General features: G+C 40.8%; 1 protein-coding gene across 1 annotated transcript in view; it reads right to left on the reverse strand.

Moving 5' to 3' along the window:
- Positions 1-2,225: 2,225 nt before the first annotated feature.
- The window catches only part of PSMC6 (proteasome 26S subunit, ATPase 6), a gene marked incomplete in the record, with an annotated part of 935,644 nt that continues 917,745 nt past the window's right edge, over positions 2,226-20,124 (reverse strand). The window contains 1 exon segment of the mRNA XM_044074402.1: positions 2,226-2,616. Within this exon segment, the coding sequence (XP_043930337.1) occupies positions 2,498-2,616 (119 nt within the window).

A 20,124-nucleotide genomic window follows, 5' to 3' on the forward strand; every position in this document is an offset into this window, starting at 1 on the left:
AAAAGAGATAAAACAACTGGAATGGAGATCTTTACAAAGGGTAGGAGCAAATTACATAGGAAAAAAATGGGAATTGAAGGAACAAAACATACAAGGGAGGAATGAAGTTTAAAAGGTGGCAGGACTTTAATGAGTTATCCAATGTTTTACTGAAAAAGATTGGGCTGATTACAAGTGATGCATAATGTTTGCAACTGGGAGTGTGTCAGTATGGCTTGTGATATAAAATGCTTGCAACTAGGACTGTATTGGTGTGGTTTGTTTTCATTTGTATAAAAGTATGATCTATGTAGTAAGTGATGGTTTAATAAAGATGTTTCTTGTTTAACAAAAGGCAGGAACTGAATAATTTATGTAATGTTGCTTAGGTTATACAATATATGCGAAGTATGACTTTTATGTTAACTATAGTTTGATTACTTTTATATGAATGCAAATTTGCCTATCTCATAAGTGATAATTCAATAAAGGTGTCTGTAAAAAATTCTAGCTTGTGTTGAGGCTGGGGACAGTGTAGTCATTGTTCCTTTTATTTTTTGCCACAGACGTGTGCAATGAAGACTACTATAGCTTGTGTAGGGGTACCGTACTGTCTTGGAACAAGTTTGAATATATTACTGTAATCATTTTTTCACCGTCCTTGCAATTACACATCAGGCACATACACAGGTTGCTTTCTTTGGAGGGGGTAGCAACTGAGGAGAGATGAGGCATGCTACGCACAAGTATAACAGCAGTCACTTAAAGTACATGACTGTGGCCATTTGAACCTCTGCTTTCAACCCACTAACACCAGAGGAATGCATAGAAAATGACTGCTGTTTTTTGATGGGGTCGGGAGGCAGGCAATATTCCCAGACAGGATTTAAGTACCCTCTCTGACATTTGTCTGGTTAGCTTACTGTGTACTACTTTTTCAGCTTTGAACATTAAGCCTTGAGCACAACTTATGTTTTCCCTAAAACAAAAAACACATTAAGACTGAAATTCTTTTCTTACTCGTGATTTTTATTCAGGCCAGCACTGGATCAAAAGGTTAGAAACCTCACAGCATCTATAACCCTTTGGTTTCCGGAGTCTGGCGTCCTTAGACCCCCAGGCTTGAGTTAATTCCACTAGTTATTACTGTGCTATTGTACCAATGAACGGTGTGTTGAAAAGATACAAGGAAAAGTTGAACAGCAACAATGAATTCCTTTCCTTAATCATAACTTTTGTTAAAACCATCACTGGATGAAAAGGTAGTTTAAATGAATAAATAAATAAAACCTTTAAAATACACTTTAGATTGAAAGCCATAGCTTCTTGAAATAGATGAAAAGTAAGGCAAAATGTGAGAAAAAAAATAGTGTATGATGTGGGGAGCTGAGGATGGGAAGAAAACAGAAGGGAGTGTTGAAGGATGTGTGTGTGTGTGTGTGTGTCGGGGGGGGGGACACTAGGCAGCAGTGGAAACCATGGAGCCCTTTGCCTAGGTCATCATTTCATCCAAGGCCTACCCTATACATAGGGTTGCTGTAATGCATCAACATTGCAACTATGCCAGTCACTATCAATGTCTCTGAGAGATGGGCCAATACAGTATTGCACACAGGCCTGTAAAATTGTAGAACATTGTAGCTACAGTTCCAGTCTGTGTGTACTACTACTGCAGCATAAACTAAAAGGTTGCTTAGGAGTGGTGGCACTGACAGGGTGATACTCGTACTGAATTGTCAAGGGGGCCTCAATCTGACATTTGCTTGTGGCCCCCAAAATGCTAACACTGGCCCTGATTAGGTCTGCATTTGCAACAAATAAGATCAAAACAGTTTGTGTGTGTGTGTGTGTGTGTGTGTGTGTGTGTGTGTGTGTGTGTAAAACAGACACAGCAGTTGTGTATGGGGGTGTTGGGGCTGGGGTGATATGTGCAAGTTGTGTCTGTTCTGTCCACTTGCCAATATGTAACAAAGTGGTAGAAAAAAAATGTTCATGTACTGTCATATATTCCCAGAAAGAACAGTGGTAAATGCTATAAATGGCCACAAGAAATGCATTCAGTAAAAAACTCAGAAATCTCTCACTTTCTGAAGTTGCATGGATAACCATAGCAAGTTTTTTTTTTTTTTTTTTTTTTTTTTATGAGACCTTTGTCGTTTTTGTTTACTGGTCACCATACAAACAAACAATAATGTTCAAAAAAAACTACAAAAACATCACCTAAAAAAACAATCTACATCATGGAATAAGGGAAGGCTCTTTAATCCACAGCCTGCAAACTGCTTTCCAGCATAGTTCTACATGTTTTATAGAAATTTTCTTCAAGTAAATCTTACTTCAATATTTTAAAGGGAAAAAAAACACAATGCAACTTACTGGTTATGTGTAGTGACTTATTAAACTTTACCATTAATTAGAAAATCTTACAGGGCAAGTTCAGAAATTAAGATCAATTGTGTAAAATACATCCAATACATCCCATGCAGTTACCAGACTACTATAAACTAAAATGATGTATTTAAACTGGTTTGTAATCCAGCTTAGATTCTAGTTTCTTTGAATCTGCAACTTTTCGAACAGCCTTCATGAAGTCTTCCTGATTTACATACTCCCGATCATCTCGAATTGCAAACATACCTGAAACAGATTTTGGAAGAATCACAATATAAATAAACTGGAGATGTGTTTGAAATAAACCTATACTATACTTGAACTGCAAACAAAGCAGTATATGTGCAGAAATTTCTCAAAACAGTGAGGTGTTAACAATTGTGCTGGGAAAAAACAAGCCAAGAATAAAATGTTTGTCTTTCAAAAAAGTTCCCAAGTATGCTTTTTCATTTGACTGTGTTAACGCGAGGTCTTAACTTTGGAAATGTAATAATGGTCCTAGATGAATTTCAGGAAAATGCACTATGAATATCATAAGTGTAGCAACTGTTTTCAGTTTACAATCATTATCTAATACTGCACTTCATCCAAGTTACAAAACAGTAAAAGCATAACTGCCTAACAGTTGCTGCTGACACCTACAGCCCTCCCTCCTCAAAAGTTTGCTAATGAAAATATGATGCAGTCACACCTTTCAAATGAAACGTGAGTTATCACAGAAGATATAAAATATAGTTTGAGTCAATATTGTTGCACAGTAATGTTTACATTTAGTTTCACATTCCTGAGGGTTCAAGTTTTGACATCAAGCTAAAGCCTGCATGAATTCTGCACATTTTCCAGTGTACTCTCAGGTTTCCTCAGTCTTCAATTTCCTTCTTCCTCCCAAAAACATATGTACGATGATTATTCTAATATAGTCATGGACAAGGCATGGCTGAAACTGGTCCTTAAGAATCAATCCATTTACTTGGTTAAATTACTCAATAACTCAAGCCAGCAAGAGTCGAACACTTCCAATAAAATCACCACACTTTATTCACAGTTGTTTAGTGCTTTCTTCTCCACTACATAGACTTCCTCACAACAATGTCCCACCCATACCCAGCCATTTAAATACCCACCCCCAATTATTCAATTAACATTTTCATTAAAAGTAACACACCAAGATGTAAAATTCCACATTCCTTAAATCGTGTAGTGCATTCAATAATGTGAAAATTGTGTTTTACATGCATTGAATTGAATCCACAGTATAAAAATAAATATAACCAAACTATAAATTCTATCAAACCATAAAACAATCTGTTGTAAAAATAAGAATTTGTCCTTTCATAAAAACCCATACCTAACCTGAAATTTGATCGAGCTTTAAAACACTAGCAATACTAATAGTTTCATTGATGCCAGGGTACTGGGAGGCATTAAAATACAACTGCCATCTTAGCTCCAAAACATCTAAATGGATATCCAAAATGCAACCTTGTTCATCCTTCACTAACTGCTGTACGACTAAAAATTTAAAATGATGACCTTGGTTTTCTTTAACATGTCTATAAAGGGCACTGGTACTCTTACAATGTCTCAAATCACCCAGGTGCTCACCAATTCTGAGTTTAAACCTTCTATTTGTTTTACCTATATAAAATATAGGACATTCATCACACTTGGCCATGTATATAACATTAATGCTATTGCAATTATAATGTCCTTTAATATTAATAACCTTACCACTGACCCTAATTCTCCCTCCTGTTTCCAAAGTGAATGGACAAAAGGAACACAAATTACATTTATAGTTGCCAATCTTTCTGTTAGTTTTATTTTCATGTTTTACACCCTGCAAAATATTTTTGATAAATCTATCTCTCATAAAGACAAGTTTCAGACTCTTACCAATTTTAGCCCCTAGATTGGCATCAAATTGTAAAATCTCCCAATTACCTTTAATAACTTCGGTTATGATATTAGCCATCCCGTTGTATGTTAAAATAAAGATTACATAAGGATTGATCTTACTACTGTTACATCCATCACTTTCCAAAAACCCATTGCCTAATATAGGCCTATAAACACCTTGTTCCCGTTTGTAAACTACTTCCTTACTGACATCACTTACAAGGCAGTCCGGGTAACCTCTTTGTCTAAACATCTGAATGATGTACTCAGTTTCCACCAGGAAGTCAACATTAGAACTCACCATCCTGACTGCCCATACTAACTGGCCTTTCACCACTGCCCTCTTTTGATGGTGTGGGTGCCAGCTACCATAATCCAAATATGAGTTGGAAAAAGTAGACTTTCTGTGGATCCTGGTATTAAAACTCAAATTTGTCCAATCAATCTCTAATTCAACATCTAAATAAACAATTTTATTCCTACTGTATTCATAACTGAATTTAAGAAAATCCACAGTTTCATTAATATAAAGAAGGAACTCATTTAGACCGTCTTCAGTGCCTTTCCAAATCAGAAAAAGATCATCCAAAAAACGGGTGTAGTGCATACTCTGGGACTTGTAACAACTATTCATCACATACTCCTGTTCCCAATTGGACATGATCAGGTTTGCAAAAATGGGGGCACATGCTGCCTCCATTGCTTCACCTTTAGTCTGTTTGTAGTACTGTCACTCAAACCAGATATAATTGTTCTTTAGAACAAGTTCCATGAGCATACTTATTCTATTAATTTCATCTTGACCAAAATTATTGGTTTTGTGAAGCTGCTGTTCCAACCAAATTATACCAGTGTCATGTGGAATCACTGTGAACAGACTGACTATATCAATAGTCACCATGATCATGTCCAATGTTAACTTTATCCCATTTAACTTGTTTATAAATTGCCAGGAGTCTTTACTGATGTAATTGAAACAGACCAAACTCTTCTGCATTACTTGGTCTAAATATTTGCAAATAAAATGGGTTTTTGACCTTTTCCCATATACAATGGGCCTGAATTTTGGATTTACAAGCCCTTTGTGGATTTTTGGGATGCCAAAGATATTAGGCACCCCTTGGATGTTCACTTTTCATGTAGTAGTATTCATCTTCATTAATTTGAGCCTCATAAACCATGTCATCTAACACTAAATCTATCTTCCTATATGCAACTAACTTCATTCAAAGAGCTCTCATTGTAAGTGTCCCCCAGCAAAATGGTATTCATTCCATCCAGATAGCCCCCCTATTCATTTTTACAACTCCATTACCCTTGTCAGGTTTCATGAACCTGACCCTTAGGGTCTTTTGTCAAATCCAACAATTGATTTTCTTCACTGGTCATGTTAGAACTTTCACTTCCTTCTTTCTTAAAATAACTCTTCCTAATTTCCTTTTCACACATTCTTTCAAACAACTCAATGGTTTTGTTTAAGGGGGGGTTAAAAGTACTGGGTTTTTTACACCTATCCCTAGTCTGGCCTTCCACACCCATCTCCTGGTTGAATCAGACTTTCAAGTTTAATTTTCTGGTGTATCTTTTTAGGTCTATGATAGATTCTACCACACTCCCAGATCTACTAGGGACAAAGGTAAACCCTTTTGCCAAAATATCAGCATTTTTTTGCTGATACTTAACTTGGAATAATTATAAATTTTAAAATCACCTTTATTATTACAAACAATGTCAGGTTCCAACCCATCGGTAAATGTCTGCTGCTCATCAAGACATTGTATCAAAATGTCAAAAACAGATTCATAATTAATGTTGTGAATGCCAGATTCAGCCATCTGACATGCCATCAGTTCATTAACATTATCGTTCACATCCACCCCCACTTTATCGGCCTTAAGAGTATTACATTCTGTTGTGCTATATTTCACATCATTTCATTTTGGAAACAGGAGGGAGAATTACGGTCAATGGTAAGATTATTAAAGGACACTATGATTGCAATAGCATTAATGTTATATACATGGCCAAGTGCGATGAATGTCCTATATTTTATATAGGTAAAACAAGTAGAAGGTTTAAAATCAGAATTGGTGAGCACCTGGGTGATTTGAGACATTGTAGGAGTACCAGTGCCCTTTATAGACATGTTAAAGAAAACCAAGGTCATCATTTTAAATTTTTAGTCATACAGCAGTTAGTGAAGGATGAACAAGGTTGCATTTTGGATATTCATTTAGATGTTTTGGAGCTGAGATGGCAGTTGTATTTTAATGCCTCTCAGTACCCTGGCATCAATGAAACTTAGTATTGCTAGCATTTTAAAGCTCGATCAAATTTCAGGTTAGGTATGGGTTTCTATGAAAGGACAAATTGTCTTATTTTTACAACAGATGGTTTTATGGTTTGAAAGAATTTACACTTTAGTTATATTTATTTTTATACTGTGGATTCAATTCAATGTATGTAAAACAATTTGCACATTATGCACTATAAGATTTAAGGAATGTGGAATTTTACATCTTGGTGTGTTGCTTTTAATGAAAATGAAAATGTTAATTGAATAATTGGGAGTGGGTATTAAATGGCTGTGTATGGGTGGGACCAATTCTGAGGAAGTCTCTGTAGTGGAGAAGAAAGCGCTAAACAACTGTGAATAAGTGTGGTGATTTTATTGGAAGCGTTCAACTCTTGCTGGCTTGAGTTTCTGTGGTTTTACTTACCTTTTTAAATTACTCAATAAGACAACCGATTAATGGATCTGCTCAGTGAAGTATACCATCTGAAGAACAGGTCACAATGAAATGTTATATAGGCAATTGGAAGGTACTGAAGAAAGGATATGCCTCAATTCACACTTTGAGAACTTCCATTTTCCTTAAATCTAGCTACCAGTTTACCCACTACAAAGAGTATGCCAATCAAGTAAGACATGTACAGGAGAAATGTAAAAGTAAATTCACTGTAACAGTAAATGTTCCAATAGATCACTGTTGCCAGGTTTCAAAACTTTTCCCTGCACAATGTCAGAAGCCCAAAGGGGAGCTCCATATTAAGAGCACTAACTTCAGAGCTTTTTTCCTAGAACAAAGGTAGGCCAGAACCCTAAAAAGGATGATGCTAGGAAATAAACCAAACTGTAACAGTGATCCATTAAAACATCTACTATTATGGCAAGTTTACTTAGACAACTGTACCATGCTCAACATTTAGATCACTGAATACAGTACTCTGGGTCGATTACCATAGCTTAGAAATTAACAGAGGAAGAACAACAAATATCCAGAAGCCCTTGGAGAGTGGTATTCTGGATCCGGAGGAGGAATCCAGTTTATACAGCTTTGTTAAAGAACGTACAGAGGACCAAGTTGTTGCCTCAACAATACTTCTACAGTCCACACCTTTCCAGAAAGCCACCAAAGAAGATACAGCTCTTGTGGAACGAGCCATAATGGGAAACAGAAAATTCACCCTGGGGATAACACCGTGGTTCTACTCAACAGCGGCACTGGGAACTATGGTCAGGTGGCACTATGCCAGGGTAATCCTACAGCTAGGCTTGTAAAGGCCCCAGGGCCAACAGCCAAGTACACAGCTATGAACCTAGCATGGAAGTGGTTTACTACGTTGAGTGTAACAAAAGTCAACAGGAAATACTCTGCTTTGACATTGGCTGTCCTTCCCTCAACTTTTATTTTTATTTTATTTGACCATTGTTTACAGGGACAGTCCGACTGGACAGCACGTGCCCTTTTTCAGCAGAGGCCTGGGGAGAAAAGCTCCACAAATTTACAATAGTAAACATATTAACAATACTTAGTAGTGAAAGTTCAATTAACAGAGTTTGAAAAGTAAAATAGACAGTTAGTACATACACTTAATATAGTAGCCAAGATTAGACAGTGTTGTTGTGCAGGCAATACAGTAAGTAACATAATACAAAAAAGTAGATGTTGTAGGCTGCTGAATTTAAAAAAAAACTGTAGTAACACAAGTTAAACAGTGGAGTAGAAAACTGTGAATAGGCACTGGAGGTCAAATGAGTAATAGGCATAGTGTTGGGAGTATCAGTGAGGGAAAGAAAGAGACATTATATGCACAATATTTACAATAAGCAATTATGGTCGACAATGGTAGTACTCTAGGAAATGTATGTAGTTTAGCAATACTGAGAAAATACTTAAAAGCAAGGAATCCTAGGTGGAACAATCACTCTTATGGAGAAGAGGGGGTTTAAGATGGGTCATTACAGTTGCATAGCCGGTTGGTGAGAAGGTAAGATTTAAGGTGCTGTTTTAAAGTGGAAGTTTTGCTTTGTAGTTTAATATCAGCAGGGGGGAATTGCAGATGTTGGCCACTGTATTAGGGAAGAGGGAGTCCCCAGAGGTGTTTTTGCATAGAATTTTATCTATTAGGGCTTTATTGCTGGTGGGTAGTTGTCTATTGGAATTGTACAAGTTTAATAGGCCAGAGAGGGCAGGGTCTTTTCATGGTAGTACAGTATTTGATGGGCTACGCTAAGTTGGTGGTATTGTACTAGGTTGGGAAGTTCAAGCCAATGTAAAGTTAGTAGGGATTGGCAGTGAATCTGGCAAATCTGTTTTAACATGTGGAAAGTTTGTTGAGGTCGGTCTTATTTAGATTTGTTAGTACTGGGGAAGCACAGAGTAATGCAGATAAGAGATGGGTTCTGGCTATAGCAGTTCTGGATTCAGGAGTAAGGTACTTTTTACAGTGATATAGGGTACCTAGGTTTCTGTGGACTTTGGAGATGGTTAGGGATACATACATGTTAAATCTTAGTTGCTGGTCTATGGTCTATTGTTATTCCTAGTAGTTTGGGCTCTGGTACTGAGGTAATGAATGCGTTATTGGCTGAGAGTATAGAGAAGGTAGTAAGGTCATTAGTTTTTGTTGGGTGGAACAGAATGAGTGGGTTTTTTTGTTGGGTTTAGTATTAATTGAGATTTGTTTTAGCTAGTTTTCCATCTGTGTAAGGGATTCCTGTGTGTTTTTTTGGAGGAACTGGATATTTGATGCTGAGCAGATAAGAGTTGTGTAATCAGCATATTGTACTATTTCAGCATTCGGGATTGCTAGGTGAAGTTGATTTGTAAAAAATATTAAAGAGAAGTGGGCCAAGAATAGAACCTTGAGGTATGCCAAGTGTGACTGGAAGTGGTGGATAGGGGGTCTTGCCATTTGACTGACTGAAGGCGGTTGTCTAGGTAACTTTTGAACCAGAGGAGGTAGGGGTCATCTATGTCGAGTTCAGAAAGGCAGGTTAGGAGTTTATTATGGGGAAACTATAAAATGCCTTGGATAAAGCTAGTAAAATAGTAGAGACTAGTTTACCTTGGTTTCTGTGTTAACAGTGTTGGTGAAATGGATTAGGAACTTCATAGGAAACAAATAGCTGATCGGCTTTCCTAAAGGCATAAGTTTTGTCTCAATAGTATCTGAGCTGCCTGTGGGCATCTAAAGCGCGAAGAACCTTTTCTCTCTTGCTCTTAGGTTCAGGGAAGAAGACCAAGAGATTAATAAGCCTGGCTCAAAGTAAATTTCGTGGCCATTCTAAGCATAAAAGAAGGGTTAGTCCTCAATGCTTCTGTCCTTGTGAAAATGAGGTAGTGCTGAGTCACTACAAGTGCTGCTTGTAACACAAAATTCCCCTAGCAGAAGTCGGAGCAATGAGTAAAACAGTCTTCCAGGTAATCAATTCTGCCTGATGAACTGGTTCAAATGGAAAAAAAGAGTAAACACTTCAAGCACAAAGTTAAATCCCAAGGAACAGCTACCCGTTTCCTAGCTGGACGCATATGCAACACCCTTTTAAAAAATGCAATTTGACAATGGTTAGAAAGGGGTGGGAGAATCAAATGGCAGACAAATAAACCTTGATAAAGGAATAAGAAAGGACAGAGGTTAGTAACTCTTACAAATAAAGAACCAGAGGCAGCTGGGTCTGAAGAATGTCCTGTTTCATGGACTGGCACCAACTAGAAAATCTTCTCCACTTACACAATTATGATTTCCTAGTAGCTGTTTTTTTCATGTCCTCTAGTATCTACTGTGTGTATTCAGTCAAAAGCTGCCTAAAAGTTATCAAAATGTTATCATCCAGGCAGCAAAATGAGGCATTTTCAGATTGAGGTGCATCAAATAACCTGTCTTGTGTTAACATCCAGGCTATGGGTAAAGTCCCCCTTTTCAATCGGACCAAGGCCAAACACTGTTGCCAGAGTCAAGAGAGACACCAACACAATTTTTGTGTACTCCTTCTGGATCTTTACAAGAACTCTGGCTATTACTGGAAAAGGTTAAAAAACAAAGGAACATTCCCGTTCCAGGGCATGAGAACACATCTGTCTTCCAGCTTGTTTGCAAGGAGTCCTGGAGCAGAATTTCTTTAGTGGTATCTTCGGAGAGTAGGCAAACAGATCTGCTTAAGATGTACAGTTAAGATCAATTCTTGGAAGATCCCAGAATGAAGTACCCTTTCTTGGGAGTTCTGTCCTGGTCCTACTTAGTTTATCTGCAATAAATTTTAGCTCTGGCAGAATGTATGAAGCCTGACGAGTGACACTCAGCTGAGTTACTATATCCCAGGCTAACATAGCAAGTCTGCAGAGAAGGTATGATCTGGTAATCCCTCTTCTCCATTTATGTACCACATTACTGTGGCTTTGTCTATGCATATTTGCAGAGGTCACTGGGACCAGAGATGATTTAAGGCATTAAAAGCATTAATCACTGCCAAAATATGACATATATGTGGCTTCTATCACTGGGGTTCCACAGACCCTGCACTTTTACTCCTTTGGAGAATGCTCCCCATGCAAGAAATGATGCATCTACAGTGACAGACTGGAGAGGAGTCTGAAGGGAAAACAGGAGACCTCGACTGCAAGGGATCTGATCAACCACCAGGGACTCTCCCTTCTTACAAATCCCAACACAGGGAAATGAAAAGAAAAACAGTGAAGATGCTGAGTTTGAAATTAATGGAGATATCGCTGGATCTTTCTCAAAGGTTCATAGGTAATTATTTAGCTAGCAGCCACTGCGGGCCATTTTAAGCATAGACAATTTCTCTTTTTGTGCTGGAAATAACCTATTCCATTTGGTTACAGATTGGCATTACCCATCCCTTGGTCGATAATTATACATTACCCCTAACAAAACAACTGGAATCATACCATAGATAACAAAGCATTAAGGAGCTGCATCTGTCTATTAGTACAGTGGATATTCCTGAGGTAATTTTTTTATTTTCCTATCTGCAGATCTAACCTGCACTTGAAATGAACAGGGATAAAAGTACAATTGTATACATTTTCCACAAATGTAGATATTAGTGTGTATTCACTGTTGCAGTCCTGACTTGTGGGATTTCTTGCCGTGGAAGCCCTTGGTCAGCCCAACTACCAGAGTAAAAGCCTTCCCTCCTCCTACGACCGGTAGCGTACTGACGTCAGTCAAGTGCGTCCGAGGTATAAGTGGAGTCTGCCTACATCATTATCTCAGTTATTTTCTTGCCCATTGTAGTTCAAAGCCCCCCCAAAAGGGGCAGTAGCTCAAGGCCAGATGAATACGGCAAGGATCCCTAGGCAGGCAGGAGTGTAAAGGAGGGATCTTCAGTACATGAGAAAAAGTAATAGCCTCCCTGAAGGCTATGGGGGAAAGGAGGGAGGGAAAGAAGACTGCAACAGTGAATACACTTGAACATCTACATTTGTGTTAAGTGTACTATGTTCATGATTCACTGTTGGCAGTCCTACCTTGTGGGAAGATTCCCAAAGCTTAAAAGAAGGGAGGTGGTGAAGTAGGATGAGAAAGGGAGGTTTGAAAGGAAATAGTGTTAGAAACTGAATAGAGTAGTGTCTGGCGTTAAACGGTACAGAAGATCAGATGGCAGGCTCCTTTTTCTCTTGGTAGGCTCGCCCTGCATGGAGGTAGTTCATAGCTGTTTACTAGGCTAACAACAACAAGGGCCTTTTTAAGCCTAGCCATACATTCCAAATGTCTGACAAGTTCTGACACCCTTGATAAGTATAAGCATGGGCCTGGGAGATGGACCATTTACAGTTTGCCTGTTTGCATCACATACATAGGTGCCAAACCAGGGATGAATTTCTGGTTTCCCATCCAATCATCCAAGTTGCACTTGAAATGGATTAGACAGGAACTCTGCTTCACACGGATGGGAAGCCTGTTCCACAAATGGGATAATCTCTGGGATACATACCTCTCTCTCTCCAGCAGGTCTTATTTATATCACAGGGAAGGTGTAAGTCTTTAGAACGGGTAATTCTGATACTGTTTGTTTTGTGAATATGCAGGAGGTCCATCAGAGTGGACCTCCTGCATAGTCACAAAACAAACTACTAGAAGGGTCCAGTTGTCCCAATGGAAAGGGCCCCTCCAGACACAGGAGATATCCTTCGCTAATGATCAAAAAAGAGTGTACGAGGAAAGAGAGAGGAAAAAAGAGATCCTTTTGGAAATGGCCTGCAAGATACGGGATCTCCTCCATTGAGGGAAGCACTGGTAAAATTTCAATAGCCAGAAGAATATGACAAGATTTATAGAGGCTATGTAATAGGGTAGCCACCTATGGAAGTTTTGAGCAAGGAAGGGTACTCTTTCCTCTCTACTGGGGATTTGGAGAGAAGAGAGGTAGGTGCCTGGCTAGAAAAAAGGAGGAATCAGTCCCCAGCTTGGGTTGATGGCAGGATTAGGACTGAGAGCCTTCAGCGTCAGACATTCTCCAACTGGAGAAACAGGTAACAAGCAGGCAGGGTTCAGTATCAGAAGATTACATTTTTTCTAAGACAAAGTTAAGTAGCAAGATGGTATACGAGTTCACCTGTGAGGCCAGGAGTGGAAGCCCTTATCAAAGGGTGAGTGTGAGAGTATGAAGGCTGAAATAGCTGAAACCTGAGCCTTGTAGGATGGATGTGAAAAGCCTAGAGAAAGAAGATTTAAGAGTAGGACCATCAGAGATTTTGGCCCTGCTGGGGTCCTGACAGAACTATGCACCCTCAGTACAAAAGCCTTCTTATTATGTTACCCAGGCTTTTCTGACACTAGACCACCTGGCTTTCCCTTAGATATCCTGCAAAAGTTAATGCATAGAAGTGGGGAAGTGCTATCAGGATCATACTTGGGTGACCTGAGTTCTGTCTCCAAAGTCAGTGTAGTAGCACCTGAAGCCACAGAGACCGATGCTACCCCCCTTTGAGAGAGCAACCTTCCAGCTAATATACAGAGTAAGCAGGTATACTCCAAACTTACAGGGAGAGGATTAGCAGGAAGGTTAAGGAGAAGAAAGTATCAGAGTAGGACTGATCAAACTGGCGCTATAAGTCCAGCAATTCTGTGATTTCTGGTTGTTCTTGGGAAAGAAGGCAGTGTTTTGAAAGCCTAGCTTCACAGTGTGCTTTCCTTAGTGGTGATGAGTTCCATCTCTTGGGTCCCCCCATCCCTTGGCCATGATGACTGGAATCTTCCAAGCAACTGCCACATGAGGATGCCTATAGGCTTCTGATTTGTCTGCTTGTTGGTAGAGCAGGCTCTGGATGAACTGAGTCCACTGGTGCCGTCCCCTAAGGCTAGTTGTGTGGGGGACTGTAAATCTATCCCCATTGCTAGAAGTTGAGGGTAGGGATGGTTTTCTCCTCTAGATTTTTGTACCATATGTGAGTGTGAAATTTTTTGTGAGCACGGACAGCACCCTTGGATTTGATTTCTGTTTTGGGTGCAAGAGAAGCCCTTAGAGCTGATCGAATCATCTGTTGTCCAAGAACTTATTCACTTCCTTTAGGTTAGTACCAGTAGTAAGAAAGTAACTGTAGTCATCTTTGGAGGATTAAAGTTTGAGATTTCTGTTAGCTAAGTGGAAGACTTGAGGTTAGAGGAAAGTTCTAGGTATACCACACATGAATTATTATTTGGACCAGACACAAGTCTTTTCTGACCGAAAGAAGTTTTGGTTGTTGATCCCCTACCTTGTAAGGGTGCCACAGAGGTCTCCTCTTTTGCATCTCGGCTTGGGGAGCAGGGAAATGGAAGTGGCTAAATAGGCAAAGTCAGACAGAGTTAAGAGAAGTTCCTGGCTTTAGGAAGATTTAATTAGTAGAAGATGATGTTGCATCTACCTCAGTTCATTACATAAAGCATATTTTGGCTTTAGTGTACAAACTGCTTCCTTCAGGGGTCACTTATTTTTTCTCCTTATCCAGGAAGTATGATCTTCTCATGAGCAACTTGTATCCATCAATTCTGCCTCCCAAGCTTCAAGAATTTGTGTCACATGCCCAGTTTGTCTACAGTTCACTGAACTGTTGGCCGGGGGGGGGGGGTTTAGGCGATGGCGACCATGCTTGGGACAAGAAGGTTGGGATCCAAAGGGATCCCACTCTAGAACTGAATTTTGTTTAAAGGTGAGCTTCAGATTCCAGGTTCCTGGCTGATAACTAGGCCAGCTTTCTTAACAGGCTAATCTAGGTCTTCCCCAATTCCGTTTCCCAAGGTGAGAATGAAACTCTGCGCCTTGTGTCAGTGAATCAAACCCTTAAGCAATAGAACAAATCCCAATCTTAGGGGTGCTGTGAAGCAACTAAAGTCTGTAACCAAGTCTGAGTTGAGCAGTGCCAAGCTGGTGGCTAAGTGCCATGTTACTGCACGGGGTGGGGGTAGGGCCTTGAAGTAGTGAAAATGGTAAGGTACAAACTGTCAAAATTTGGAGTTGGTTAAAGGCCCAGTAATCCTCAGCTAGATCCCCTACTGGGAACCAGCAAGAAGTGCGTGCTGAGGACTGGGGTCCCTAAGAAACCCTTAGTGCAGGACATGGTTTAAGAGAGGTGAAGGCTGAAATCCCTACAAAGGGCAGAGAGAAGTCCTAAGGCTGAAAAAGAGAAAAGGCCAGATTGAAAGTGATATTCTCTCTCTTTTGGGGGGGGGTAGGAAAGGGAGAGGTGCATGCTATGAAAGGATCACGACTGCTCCCTCCCAGGGACCTCGGTAGAGGAAGTCCCTGGTGATGGGGTAGATGAGTAATCTTGGTCGAGTCCCTGGCTCTGTGCCCCCCCCCCCCCAACCTGTGGGCCTTCCTTTGGCCTGCAGTGGGTTGAGAAGAAAAAATGCAGAGCTTGGTGGGGTAGTTTCTGCATGGGGGATGCACATGCACAAGAAATTTGGTTGTCTGCCTTGACTTAGCTCTGCCCTGCACCTCTGAGAATAGCTACTGCTTGTGGGCCAAAGACTCCTTATCCAAGGCAGCATACAAAAGTTTGGACTTTACATGCTCTGGAAGGGCTTGCTCTCTTAGCCATGCCTGTCTGCTAATGACAGACCCAGTGGCTGCAGCTCTGCTAGCAGCCTGTAAAGCATCAAGCCAACAGTGCAAGGAATGGTTGATCACTTGTGAGTGGAACTGCATATGTCCACTAATTCTTCAGATAAGACGTTATTTTCAATGGTCAAAAGTTTTTGCTTCATCTGATCCAGCAGTTACTCTTGGTGTTTTACTAAGAGGAAAGTACAGTTGTGTACCTACAATAAATGTAGATGTTCGAGTGTATTCACTGTTGCAGTCATTACTCTTGGGTTATCCTGCTGGCAGGCTACCCGCAGTCGGCCTGAATTCCAAAGTCCTGGTCCAGCTTCGGCTGCTGTCGCCTCTTCCCTGACGTCAGTGTGCCAAGGGTATAAAAGATGCAGCCAAACGCCATTTTCTTCAGTTTTTCTTGCCCCAGATGTTAGGTGCCCCCAAAAGGGTAGGCTAAATAAATTATGCCTATAAACATGCATGCACTAAAGTAAACATTTCCTTCATCTACAAACAAATACACCACATAGGTTGTATAGAACAGAGAAGTACAGATGAGACCCAGCAAAAGAAAGGGGGATTTTGGGAGGGTAACCTGGACTGCAACAGTGAATACAATCGAACATCTACATTTATGGTAGGTACACAACTGTACCTTCCTCTTAGTAAAACACCAAGAGTAACTGCTGGATCATTCATCGTGTTTCACTGTTGCAGTCATTACTCTTGGGTTGAATCCCAAAGCTGAGGATGGGTGGCTGGGCTAAATATGATTAGGAGAGGCTATGAGGCTCTGCAGAACTGCAGTGGCAAAGCCTGCTCTGGATTTAGAGTAGAGAGGTAAGTGGTAGTGCTTTGTAAAGCTATGCACTGAACTCCAAGTTGCAGCCTCTAAGATGTCTTTGGTTGGTACTCCTCTGAGGAAGGCTGCTGAAGTGGCTGCTGCTCTGGTTGAGTGAGGCCTAATGCCCTTAGGCACTGACTTGCCATGTTGTGAATAACAGAAATGAATGTAGTGGCCTATCCATTTTGAAATAGTCTGCTTTGAGACAGCCTTTCCTTGTGATCCTGCAGCATATGCCACTAAAAGTTGCTCAGTCTTTCTGAAAGATTTAGTTCTGTCCAAGTAGAAGTGTAGCTGTCTGTGCATGTCCAAAGAATGCAGATGTCTCTCACCCTTGTTCTGTGGGTTTGGATAAAAGGTAGGCAAAGTGAATGGTTTGGTTAAGCGCCACACTGGACACCACCTTAGGCATAAATGTCGGGTTAGTCCTCAGAGAAACCCTGTCTGGATGGGAAATGATAAAAGGTTCCACAGCCATGAGTCCCTGTAACTCCGAGACTAGTCTTGCATAGGTCATTGCTAGGAGCAAAGCTGTTTTCCAGGATAAGCATTTTATATCAGCTGTTGAGGCTGGCTCAAAAGGAAGCAGTGTGAGTTTTTCCAAGACATAATTGAGGTCCCATGCAGGTATTGGTGCTCTCCTTGGAGGTCTTATGTTTTTGGCCCCTCTGAGGTACTGCCTTATTAAAGGATGAGAAAAGATAGCTGGTTCCGTATTGTAATGGGCTGAAATGGCAGAGGCATGAATCTTAATTGATGAAAAGGCTAGGCCTTTGTCCAGCATCTCAGTTAAGTATTGTAAAATCTGAGGAATATTTGGTTCAAACACATCAATTCCATGTGCCTGGTTCCAAGCACAGAATCTCTTCCATTTTTCTGCATAATATTTTCTGGTACTGGGCCTCTTGGCCTCCAAAATAACATCCATCACAGCTTTGGAGAGAGGAGTGTTCCGAATGGCTACATTATCCGCTATGCTTCCAGGTTTAAGGTCCTGAGTTGGCTGTGCAGGATCTGATTGTTTTGTTGGGTCAGTAAGTGAGAAATTTGAGGCAATGTCCAGGCTGGACCTTGAGACAAGTTCTTTAGGATTGGGTACCAGTGCTGGCGTGCCAGTCTGGGGCAATCAGTATCATTATTTACTTTTCTTGTCTGACCTTTAGGAGTACCTTGGGGAGGAGAGGCAGTGGAGGAAAGGCATATACCGTTAGGTTTTTCCAGCTGAAGGATAAGGCATCCACTTTCCATGCTTGCTTGTGATAAGTCCTTGTGCAGAATCTCTGTAGTTGGCAGCTGTGAGGGGAGGCAAACAGATCTATGTCTGGGCATCCCCATTTCCTTGTTATCATGCTGAAGACTTGTGGATCCAGTTTCCACTCATGGGGATCCATGAGGTTTCTGCTTAGTTCGTCTGCCAGAGTATTTATTTTTCCTGGCAGGAATTGTGCTTACAGGTGAACTTGATAAGTCAATGCTGTGTCCCACAAAGTCATGGCCTGTCTGCATAGGGGTAGGAATGTGTGCCTCCCTGCTTGTTTATGTACCACATGACTGTAGTATTGTCCGTCTTTATCAGTAGTTGTCCTGGATGAAGTAGATCCTTGAAAGCTGTCAGGGCATTCTGAACAGCTAGCATCTCTTTTTGATTGATATGAAGATGCATCTGGCTTGCGTGCTATGTGCCCTGAATACATTTTCCTGCCATGTGGGCCCCCAGGCATAATCTGATGCATCCGTTGTTAGTGTTTGCCTGGCTGTGGGTAAAGTGAATGGCTGTCCCTTGTAGTGACAGGCCTGTGCCCATCATTGAAACTCCTGTTGCAGGCAGGGAATGAGGGTAATTAATGTTTCCAGGCTGTGGCAATGTTGAGTCCAAACACTTTTTAGATACCATTGTACTTTCCTCATATGCAGTCTGGCATAAGCAATTAGCAGAATGCAGGATGCCATGAAGCCCAAAGCCTGCAGAATTTTTCTTGCAGATAACTGGGTCTTTGTTGCCAACATTTTGAAGTAAGAAGTCAGCTGCCTTTGTCTGGTGTGAGATAAGCCATCTGGGCAGTTGTATTTAAGCTTGCACCCAGGAATATCTCTTGAGAGGGTACTAGTTTTGATTTCTTTTCGTTTATTGTGTACCCTAGGCAAATTAGTAATCTTTTTACAAACGCCAGATGCTTTAGTAGAATGTCCTTGTTCTCTGCTTGAATAAAGCAGTCGTCCAAGTAAGGATATATTTGAATTCCTCTTTGTCTGCAAAATGCAATTACTGGTGCCAGGCATTTTGTGAAGACCCTGGGCGCAGTAGATAAGCCAAAGGGCAGTGCAGAGAATTGGTAGTGCATTGAGCCAGCTATGAATCTGAGGTATCTTCTGCAAGATTGCCTGATTGGGACATGCAGGTATGCCTCTTTTAGGTCCAAAGTTACAAGCCAAGCCTTCTTGGCCGGCATGGGCAGTAGCTGCTGCAGAGTCAACATTTTGAATTTTGGAATGTCCAGAAATGTTTTTAGAATAGACAGGTCCAGTATTGGTCTCCAGGCTTTGTCCTTTCTGGGTACCAAAGAAAAGTCTCGAGTAAAATCCTTGTCCCGTCTCCTGCTGTGGTACTCGCTGAATGGCCCTCATGTCCATGAGGGATGAAACTTGCTTTTGTGCCTCTGCCCATTGATTGTGTGTCAGGTCTGGCATACCTTTTGCCCTTGGCAGGGTGTGAAAGTGGAACCTTGAGACACTATGTTCAAGACCCATTTGTCCTGGGTGATCATGTGCCAATGTTGTGAAAAAAGTGCTAGTTTTCCCCCTAAGGGGGCTGCCAAAAGATAAGTGCTTGGTTCTAGCAGAGGAAAGTCATTGGGACCATTTCCTGTATGGCTGTGATTTGTCTTCGACGCTTTTGGAGGTAGAAGCACCCCATTGTTTAGGCCTGTATGAGCCTTGGGGCTGGGATCTGCCTCTGGGGCATCTATATCTATCTCTTTGTGGCCTGTGACACTGGAAAGGACCAATTCTTAGTAGGCCAGTTCCTGCTAAATCTGGGTGGCTGCACCCGTAAGAAATCCTTAACTGTCTGCATAGATTTCGCTTTGTCCCCCATTTTCTTCAATACCTCTTCTGCTTTAACACCAAAGTATCATGCTGTAATGGAGCATCTAATAATTTTGCTTTAACATGACCAGGCAGATTCTGTTCCTTTAACCAAGCATGTCGCCTAATGACAAAACCCATAACAGCGGCCCTGCAAGAGGCCTCAGAGAATCAAAACCATACTGCAAAGTATACTTTCCCACTTGTTCAGTTGCATGCAATAAATCCTGCATTTCCTTGTTTTCTGCACATTCATAATTTGTTAACATTTTCTGTTTAAGTATTGACAATAAGCATTGCTGATATTTAAGCATAAGAAATTGATAATTTAAAGCCCTCACAGCCAAGTAGCAGAAGTGTAAACCTTTTTCCCCCATCTGTCCAGTGCCCTTGAATCCCTATCAGAGGGGATAGAGTTTTTTGCAGTGGAAGCCTTGACCCCTTTGGGACCCTGAGAAATAGTTTCTGGGTCAGCAGCAGGGTTTTTATAAAGAAATTTATGTGAATCTGGAACTCTGTAGTATCTGTCTGGCTTAACAGGTGCAGGGGATAAAGAGTCAGGGGACAGGCCGGACTCTGAAAATACATCATCTACAAT

The sequence above is a fragment of the Protopterus annectens genome, chromosome 6.part0 (assembly GCF_019279795.1).
Source record: "Protopterus annectens isolate FY-2018-M chromosome 6.part0, PAN1.0, whole genome shotgun sequence".
Classification (NCBI taxonomy): Eukaryota; Metazoa; Chordata; order Ceratodontiformes; family Protopteridae; genus Protopterus; species Protopterus annectens.